General features: G+C 25.8%; 1 protein-coding gene across 1 annotated transcript; it reads left to right on the top strand.

Annotated features, from left to right (window-relative positions):
- Positions 1-1,101: 1,101 nt before the first annotated feature.
- Positions 1,102-9,146, top strand: LOC109602326 (pancreas transcription factor 1 subunit alpha). Its single transcript, XM_020018675.2, has 3 exons — positions 1,102-1,401; positions 5,352-5,659; positions 8,831-9,146. Exons 1-3 carry the CDS (start codon positions 1,187-1,189, stop codon positions 8,974-8,976), a joined length of 669 nt encoding a protein of 222 aa, XP_019874234.1. The 5' UTR covers positions 1,102-1,186; the 3' UTR covers positions 8,977-9,146.
- Positions 9,147-11,267: the final 2,121 nt, after the last annotated feature.

Below are 11,267 nucleotides of genomic sequence, written 5' to 3'. Positions count from 1 at the left end.
CATTATTGTAGGAATATTTCATTGGTTTTTGTTCTTTCGGAATCAAATAGTCTTAACTAACATATATAAAGATGTCAGTACAAAGAAAGTGGTGGATGAGCTGTTTATGTTGTTTATTTCACGGTTGAAGTTAAAGTGACGTTCTGGAGACGTTTCCTGTTTATATTGTTCAAGATTTGGTTGGATAGCCCAAAATTATTTGAACGAATCAAATTATATAAATACCAGTTGGCAAAAGTGCATTTTACATTTCGATTTTGTACCAGACATTGCCGTTACTTAATTACACAGTCTATTAATTCGCATTATTTCAAGCAACGCCCTCGACTATCAAAATTCCTCATTTTCTATTCAAGTATATATTAACTAGTGTTTTTTTAATAGACCATCATTTCAACGTGATTCACTACAACAGCAACATGTACAGTTTAGAAGGTTTAGTTTTCGTGTCCATTTTCATCGTTTATGTCCAATGCGGAATTGAAGACTACCACTACGTACCGATCGAAGCTGAACATGAGGAGCACCACGAACCCGTCAAGTACAGCTTCAACTACGCAGTGAAGGACAAACACTCTGGCGATGACAAGGCCCAATACGAAGAAAGAGACGGTGACCAAGTCAAGGGTTATTATACTTTAAAGGAGGCTGACGGTACCACCAGGATCGTCGAATACAAAGCTGACAAGCATAACGGCTTCCAAGCTGTGGTCCACAAAGTTGGCGAGCCAAAACACGAAGAGTATTACGAATACGACCACTCTTATTAAATATTTCTAAGTTTTGTTTAATAAATGATGTTTTCAGAAGAATATTTAGTATTATTTAAGTGTTGTCGGTCCGTTTCGTATGATTGTATCGCTGGTACGAAACCACCCCCATTATCTCAGTGATAAACATCACTCCACTCATACACACAAGTGAACCAGATTGAAATCGATACAAAAGCAGCAAGACGAAAACAAAAAAATAGCTGCAGTAGGCGTTCCGGTCCCGCCTTCAACCCCCTATCGGACCAATCGACGTTCCGGGGTGGCAAAGCGACGAGCGTCGGAACTCCGGTGCACACACAGACTGTAGTCTGGAGTCGCGGCACGTGCACCTCGTTCGTCGACACGTGTCCAAAACAAAAGGCGCACGATGCAATAATTGTTAGGCGCGTGTACGATCTCGTCAATTAGGAATTATGTTCGGCATGGAGAATCTGGACCTGGACGTGGTCAACAGGCAGTTCTTCTTCGACGCGAATCCGTTTATCGGCGCGAACGTGCAGAGCAGCGGCAGTACCACCGGTTCGTCGAACAGCAGCGACTTATTCTTGTACGATGAGAACAGCAGTGATTCCGGGACGTCGAGCTGTTCTTACAACAGCGACCAGGAGAACCACACCGACTCCAAGGAGTAAGTATTGATTAAGTGTTTTAAATGTTAAGTGCTCCAGAATATTAAGATGCTGATTTAAAAGTTGAAAATGATGTTTATTTCTATCAGTGTAAAAAATAAGTTTATAAAAACTCATTATATATTTAAATTTAATTAAAAATTTATTAAAAACAAAATATTTAAGAAGAGACATGTTAAATATGTAAAATTTTTATTATTATTATTTTTAATATTCTAATTTTTATAAAATTAATTGAATAATTTGAAGAAGTATTAACCCAAAAAAAAAAAAAAAATGATTATAATTCTTATATTATTAACATTTTTTCTAATAAGAATTTCAGGATAGAAATGTTTAATTGTATCAATGTTAAAAATAGATAAACTTTTGAAGACTCATTAAATATTTAAGTTTAATTAAAGAATAATTTAATTATTTTATATTAATAATTAAAGAATTATTAAAAACTATAAAATATTTAAAAAGAGATGAGAGAATATTTACATATTTTATAATTAGGTTTTTATGATATAAATGTTTAATTCTGTTAATGTAAAAAATAAATAAATTTATAGGAACTGATTGAATATTTAAATTTAATTAATATTTGAATAAAAATATATTAAAAGCTACAAAATATTTAAAAGAAAAAAAATATATAAAATTTTTATTATTATTATTATTATTATTATTATTATTATTATTATTATTATTATTATTATTATTATTATTATTATTATTCTAATTTTTATATAATTAGTTGAATATTTTGAAGAAATATTTATCAAAAATAATTAAAAAGAGATAATTCTTATATTATTGACATATTTTCTAATAAGATTTTCAGGATAAAAATGTTTAATTGCATCAATGTTAATAGATATATTCATGATAACACAATGAATATTTAAATTTAATCAACATTTAATTAATAATTTATTAAAAACAACAAAATATTTGAGAGGAGACACAATTATGTAAAATTGTTATTACTAAGAATTTTAATATTTTAAATTTTATACAATTAATTGAATATTTTGTAGAAATATTTATCAAAAATAATAATAAAAATTATATTTCTTATATTATTCATATATTTTCTAATAGGATTTTTACGATAAAATTATTTACTTGTATCAATGTTAAAAATAGATGCAAACTCATTGAATATTTAAATTTAATAGACATTTTATTAAAATTTTATTAAAAACAACAAAATATTTAAGAAGAAATATAAATATTTAAAAATAAATTTTTATTATTATTATTATTTTCAATATTCTATTTGTTATATAATTAATTGAATATTTTGAAGAAGTATTTACCAAAATAATTAAAAAAAGATTATCATTCTTAAATTATTGATATATTTTCTGATAATATGTTCAGGATAAAAATGTTTAATTGTATCAATTTTAAAAATAGATAAATTTATGAAAACTCACTGAACATGTAATTAAAAAAATATTAAAAACAACAAAATATTTAAGAAGAGACATGAATATATACAATTTTTATTATTATTCTTTTTAATTGAAGATTTTGAAGAAATATTTATCAAAAATAATTAAAAAAGATTATAATTTATATATTATTGACATATTTTTTAATAATATTTTCAGGATAAAAATGTTTAATTGTATCATTGTAAAAAAGAGATAAATTTTTGACAAATCATTGAATATTTAAGTTTAATTAACAGTTAATTAAAAACTTATTAAGAACAACAAAATAGTTAGGAAATTTAATATGTTGAAGAAATATTTCCATACTAACTGAATATTTAAATTTAATTAATATTTGAATAAAAATTTATTAAAACCTACAAAATATTAAAAAAAACAATTTTTATTATTATTATTTTTAACATTCTATTTTTATATAATTAATTGAATATTTAATATTTACTAACAATAAAAATGATTATAATTCTTATATTATTTACAAATTTTCTAATTAGATTTTCAGGATGTAAATTTTTAATTCTATCAATGTAAAATATAAGTAAATTTATAGAAATTGATTGAGTATTTAAATTTATTTAATATTTAAACCAAAACTTATTGAAAACACCAAAGTATTTAAGAAGAAACAAAAACATAAAATTTTTATTTTTACTGTTCTTAACACACTATAGGCGGGTAGCAAAATAGTCCAAACTAAGCTGTTGAATAATAACAAAAAATAAAAGATAATTCTTTCAGTTCCGTATGTAAACCAATAGAGTAGAATTATCTCACCCCGCTTTTAAAGTAAGTACATTCAAAAAGGTAAAAATTACCCGGCCCGCTAACAATCAACTGTTCTCGAGACGGGTATTTTTACCCGACCCGCTTATAGTGTGTTAATATTCAAATTTTACATAATTAATTGACAATTTTGAAAAAATATTTACTAAATATAATTAAAAAAATATTATTTACATCTTTTATAATTAGATTTTCAGGATATAAATATTTAATTTTTTTTCAATGTTAAAAATAAATGAATTTATAAAAATTGATTGAATATTTAGATTTAATTAACATTTAATTAAAAATTAATTAAAAACAATAAAATGTATAAAATTTTTATTATTATTATTTATAATATTTTAATTTTAATATAATTAATTGAATATTTATTAAAAAAAATATAATAATTATTTACATATTTTATAATTAGGTTTTCAGGGCATAAATATTCAATTTTGTCACATTTAAAAATAAATAAATTTATAATAATTTATTGAATATTCAAATTTAATTAACATTTAATTAAAAATTAATTAAAAACAACAAAATGTATAAAATTTTTATTACTATTTATAATATTCTAATTTTAATTTAATTAATTAAATATTTATTAAAAATAATTATAATAATTATTTACATATTTTATAATTAAATGTTCAAAATATAAATATTTCATTTTCAGGGTTTTAAAATAAAATAAATTTATGAAAATTGATTGAATATTTAAATTAAATTAATAATTAATTAAAAATTTATTAAAAACAACAAAATGTATAATTTTTTTTATTATTTATTATATTCTTATTTTAATATAATTAGTTGAATATTTTTATTATCTTATATTTTAATTTAATTAATTAAATATTTATTAAAAATAATTATAATAATTATTTAGATATTTTATAATTAAATTTTCATGATATAAATATTTAATTTTATCAGTGCTAAAAATAAATAAATTTGTAAAAATTGATTGAATATTTAAATTTAATTAATATTTTATTAAAAATTTATTAAAAACAACAAATTGTATACCATTTTTATTCTTATTTCTTATAATATTCTAATTTTAATACAATTAATTGTTTGTAAGTTTCTTTAAAAAAATTATACTATAATATTTATTTACATATTTTATAATTAAATTTTCAGAATATAAATATTTAATTTTATCAGGGATTTAAAATAAAATAAATTTATAAAAATTAATTGAATATTTAAATTTAACATTTAATTAAAAAAATATTAAAAACAATAAAATGTATAAGATTTTTATTATAATTTATTATATTCTAATTTTGATATAATTAATTGAATATTTTTAAATAAATATTTAATTAATTGAATATTTATTAAAAATAATCATAATAATTATTTACATATTTTATAATTAGATTTTCATGATATAAATATTTCATTTTATAATTCTAAAAATAAATAAATTTATAAATATTTAAATTTAATTAATGAATTTTAAAAATATTATTATAAATACATATATAAAAATATCAAGATTATATAGATATATAACAAAATATTGATAAGAAGACCCAAGTGTATAAATATTTTATTAATGTTATTAATATTCTAATTTTTCTATAATTAAATAAATTTTTGAAGAAAATTTAATAATGATTACAGAGTAAAAATACAAAATATTTGAAAATTAAGTCTTCATTATACAATTCAACCTGTTAAAACTGTGTGAGACAATTATTAACAATACTTCTCAGTAAAATCCACAGACACAGACGCCGCAACAAATGCCCTCAACAGCAAATCCAGCAGCGACAAGCGGCGAATCTGCGGGAACGCAAGCGAATGCAGAGCATAAACGACGCGTTCGAGGGCCTGAGGGCCCACATACCCACGCTACCTTACGAAAAACGCCTGTCGAAAGTCGACACGTTGAAGCTGGCCATCGGCTACATCAACTTCTTGAGCGAGCTGGTGCGCACCGACAGGAACTCGAACAACGAGTACTTCAACGGCCACAACCGCAACCAGCACAAGGACGAGCCCAAGAAGATCATAGTCAGAGGTAATTAACTGTTTTTTATGACAATAAAGTTTCATCTTCGTCTACCCTCCGTCAATTCGTCGCAGGTTTTTTTATTAAGTGATACACCTAGCGATTTGTAATGTACATTACGTGTGTCGGAAGGCCGGATACAGCTGCTTGCCATAACGAATTACGATTGTGTGGGGTTTGCGGACGATTCGGGGTGGCACTTCAACCCCGATAACCCCGGACAATCAATCTTAAATGTCGACGATTATATAAATTTCTGTGTTGGTTCACTAATTTTATGCTGTATTATGGAGTATCAATTTAATATCTCTTTTATATACTCAATGTTATTGATCCAGTGGTCAGATATTTTTTATTTTTGATGAACAGTTTGTGGTAAATGATTAAAAATTCAAATATAAACTTTGACTATATAAATTAATGTCATTTTTCTAAACTTGCACCTCCCCAATGACCCAGTCACTCATTGACTAGTCTTGGCATAAATCTACTGAATATGTCCCAAGGTAAGGTAGTTAGCAAATGGGGTTCCACAATGTCCTGGAAGGGTCAAATATTAAGCTGAGAATTTTTCAAAACATACCAAAGAACCAGCTTATGGCTTCTCCGTTTGGGGATAAGTGGAAGAATGGTGTGTCAGAAACTTGTTGAAGGTCATGCATTTATTTTGTAGTTTCTGAAATTCCATTCAGCAATGTACAGCATTGTATAATCTATAAACATACAAATATTACACTTACGAACATATTTCACAATATCATTTATGTGTAAGTTGAACATAACAGGCCCCAGCGCTGTTGCTTGTGGAACCCCAATTTCATTTGTTAATTAAAATGAAACACAACTTTAAAATACGACTTTTTGATATCGGTTTGTTAAATAATTTTGAAAGCAGTTAAGACAATTTCACCAAAGCTTCTGTGACAATAATGTTCTGTTCAACGTTTCAAAAACTCTCCAGAAATCCAGGAAAACTGTTAATATAATTTTAATCCCATGCACTTCATATACACCCTTCATCATATTTGTTTTTATTATAAGTTCAATAATGAATGAATATATTTTTTAATTCTGACATTGTAGCTAAATCAAATATATCAAACTCTGCATTAAAAGAGATATTTTCTAAAATTTAAACTCCATCTTCAATTATATATATACAACTTTGTATTTGTTGAATACTATCAATCAAATATAGATCATATTTATCTGTCATACTTTGTTTCTTCATTTCAGATTTCTTGGAGGAACATTATTTTTAAATTTGAAAAAATGCCAGAAAAATTTTGTGGTTTTTGGTTAAAATTTTTATAAAAAAAAAATTTTTATACTATATCTCAAATTTTTTCAAAAAGGTAAAAATAGCTCATTTTTTTCAATTTTATATGAATTTTTGAAAATTTAAAATTTTTATATTATAATCAAAAAATCAATATTTTTTCATATATATTTTTTAATATTCCATTTTTAGGCGTGGTGGAGAACTCGTCTTGGTCAATTGAAAAAAATCAAAATTTCTTAAAGAAAAATTTCTATGAAATTTTTATGAATTTTTTATGCTATATGCTTATGATTTTTTCAGAAATTTCATCAAAATTTTCAAATAAAATAAAAGAAATAGGAACCCAACCTAACCTAACCTAAACTAACCGAACTTAATATAACCTATTTTTTTTCAGTTCAAGTTCGTCAAAAATGTCAATAACGTAATTTTTCAATTTTTTTTAAATGGAATCTTAATAATAATAAAATGATATTCAATTTAAAAAATACTGAATTTTTGAGGTTTTTTCTTCAATTTTACTTTTACACTTAATAATTCTTTCATTAATTAACTTTTTCTTATTATTATTATATTCTATTTTTAATATACTTTCAGAAAAAAATAGGTTAAGTTAAGTTACGTCAAGTTAGGTTAGGTTGAAAATCTTATGATAAAATAATATTCAATTTAAAAAATCCTGAATTTTTGAGTTTTTTTCTTCAAATTTTTATGAACACTTAATAATTCTTTCATTAATTAACTTATTTTTTAATATTTTTATATTAAATTTAATAAAAATTTTAAAAAATTCATAAAAAGCTGAAAAATTACCTTATTAATATTTTTATTACTATTATTATTATTATTATAAAATTAAGTTTAAGTTAAGATAGGTTAAGTTTATATATTTTTTTTTCTGAAAATATACTATTTTTGATTTTTGATTCTGAAAAAAATAGACATACAGTATAAAAAAATTATAAAAATTTCATGTAAACATTAAAAAATTTTCAAATATTCATAAAAAATTGAAAAATTACGTTATTGATATTTTTTATTCATATTATTATTATATTCTATTTTTAATATACTTTCACAAAAAATAGGTTAAGTTAGGTTAGGTTAGGTTTATATTACTTTTTTTTTGAAAATATGCTATTTTTGATGAACATTTTGAAAAAAAGTAGATTCATAAAAATTTCATGAAAAAATCGGCATTTTTTCAAATTTAAAATCAATTAATATTATTTTTTTTTTGACTCGATCAAAACATACTCTGCGTCGAAGAAAAAATTGTCGATAGCTCAATTTTTCGTTTTTTTTTATGGTTGAAAATGGATGGTGGAGCCGTGCTTCTAAACAATTACAGTCGGTTGTTTTGATCATTCCTTTAACAATATTTCTTAGTTGTCTATACGACTACCAATCTACTTCCTACTTAATGAACGTGACTTTTTATATCTAATATCTCTTTCTTTAATATATTTAGATATAATCTTCAGGAGAAAGTCTTCTTTGAGGCATTTAACAACAGATAAGTTAATAACAAACCGTAGAAAATGTGTTCAAATCTACAAAATGCGTTGTTTTGAAAAATAAATTATACAAGAAAAAAATTAAAAAAATACAGTCTAAAGCTACAAAGATTCAAATAATGGCTGGTCCAAAACATGTTATATTATGAGGTTGTATGGTGGCAAGATTATTGGGTGGGTTCATGAAACTAGTCCTATATTACAATGGTGGGCAAAAAGGCACAAAAGCTCTCCAATCTAACGTTTCACCCCCACATGAATGAGTGTACACTCCAATTTTCGTTAAAATTGTATCACTGGATCTCTGTTTATTACTGAGGGTACTAGTTAATTTAAACATTTCTTATTGTTGAGCATTACGTGAGGTTAAATATCTTTCAGGTTCCGGCGGCCTTTACACGGCACACTCTTTGTCCTGGTCGAGGACGAAGGAGACGACAACGAACGGCATAATGCACGCCAAAGTGTGGATGCCCGAAGACCCACGCACCAACAAGGACACCACGAGTTACAACTTGCCCGAATGAGAATCAACCACCGCTTTAACCCATTCTAGTCGTTTATTTCGTTGTTAATGTTTTTTGATTGTAAATATTCGTTGTTACATAATTTAAGCATAGACTCAAACTGTCTAGTCATAATATTTAATACTCCAAAGTACCTGTACATATGTGAGAATAAATTTTTTTATCATTTCCATCTCGGCGATTATTTTTTACCCAGTTCACGTAGTGGAAAAGTGTGGAAATGTTTCGGGAGCCATCTTGGAGGCCGTGGGAGAGAACCGGCTGGGACCAATGGAAAACCGACGGGAGTATCGACGCCCGCTCCGGCGTCGGGGATGCGTGGGAAGTTCCGCAGGTGATGCCGACGCCACGTAAGCGAAAACGTCGAAGAAAAATTAAAAAAACTTGCATCCGCGTACGAGTTTAAGTGTGCGTGAAACCGAATTTAAAATTTAATCCTCGACCCCCCCATGACGGGGTACAACAATCGTTCCGGGATTAGATGCGACCCGCAAAACCGAAACGGACGAGTCCCTTTTTGCAGAGGCGTGAATTCAATGCCCACTTCATATAAATGTGTGTTGGGCCCTCGTGTCTTTAAAATTAAATAAACAACAATGCGCAGCTGGATATCGACTAGCTATTATAGCGACCCTCTGCAATAACATCGTGCGTTTGAAACGGGACCGACGCACCTGTACAAAGCTGGGGAATTTAATATGGGTTTTTTGTTTTAATTTTCCTCGGTTTTGCTGAAATCGCTGATTATGTTCAGGTGTTTAATTACCTTGTGTTTGGTTCGTATCTTGTAATTTCGGTAATTATGAGCAAACAAGGGGAGATTTATGGCACTAATCATTGATGATGTGTCGTCTTTGCTTAACAGGAATTCAAATTTTGATAGTGACTGATATTTTTGTTTGTTTAATGCTTAGTTAAAACTGGAGATACAAAAATTTCATTTGACTGCGAAAAAAAAAATGAATTGGGATAAAATGTATATATACAGGATGATGCACTTAATTTTTTTAATAAGAGTTTATGGAGGACAAAAAAAATCTATGAATTTTTTATAGAAATTTTATTTTAAGCAAAATTTCATTTCCGATTTCGGCGAAAGTGACATCAACCTTGTTATTCTCAATAGAACACCCTGTATATTTTTAAATTTGTAAGTTCAAACCTCTCCATTTAAATTAACAAAGTGTTTGATATTTTAAGATTTAAATTAAACGTAAATAACGAACACCTTGTATAAAATTTGTACTAATAAGGGCTCCTTATAGGATAGTCCTTGGTTTACATGTATGCCAAAAATGAACTTTCCAGCATTAAAATTGGTGGCTTTATACACATTTTAGTTAGACCATTAATCTGTCAATATTTTTGGAAAACAAATAACTCAAAAACTATTGAATTTAGGTATAGAATTTGGTATAGTCATTTTATTTAAAATTATACATAGAATAGAAATGTAAAAATATACTGAGTGTCCCATTGAAAATAACAAAGTTATTTATGTTTAAGATGTACAAAGGTTAAACCTAAATAATAAATATCTTGTATAAAATTAGGAAGTACTTCTTATAGGATAGTCCTTGGTTAACGTGTATGCCAAAAATAAACTTTCTAGCGTTAAAATTAGTGGCTTCACAGACATTTTACTTAGATCACTAGTCAAAATTTTTGGAAAAAAATTAATAACTCAAAAACTATTGGGTTTAGGTATAGGTATAATCATTTTATTTGAAAATATATGTAGAATTTAAAAATGTAAAAATATACAGAGTGTAACATTGAAAATAACAAACTTATTGAAGTTTTAAGATGTACAAAGGTTAAACCTAAATAACGAACACCTTGTATAAAATTTGAAAGTATTAATAATGATTCCATATAGGATGATACTTGGTTAACGTGTATGCCAAAAATGAACTTTCCAGTACAGTGGCATTACATACGTTTTAGTTAGACAATAAATCAACAAAATTTTTGAAAATAAATTAATAATTCAAAAATTATTGGGTTTAGGTATAAGATATGGTATAACCATTTTATTTGAAATTATATGTAGAATTTAAAAATCAAAACATATACAGAGTGTTTCATTGAAAATAACAAAGATGATGTCACTTCCGGCAACACCAAAAACGAAATTTTGTTGAAAATAAATTAGAAAAGTAGTTCAAGTCAAGATATAATTGCTATAAAAATTTCAAAACAATACTTTTCTCATTGTGCAGAAACTTAGAGTGTTAGGTGAATCACCCTGTATAACATTCATGAATTGATGTGTATGCAAAACAACATAT

Source organism: Aethina tumida, chromosome 4 (genome assembly GCF_024364675.1).
Source record: "Aethina tumida isolate Nest 87 chromosome 4, icAetTumi1.1, whole genome shotgun sequence".
NCBI lineage: Eukaryota > Metazoa > Arthropoda > Insecta > Coleoptera > Nitidulidae > Aethina > Aethina tumida.
Note: the sequence above shows the minus strand (reverse complement) of the source record. Positions and strands in the feature narration are given on the sequence as shown.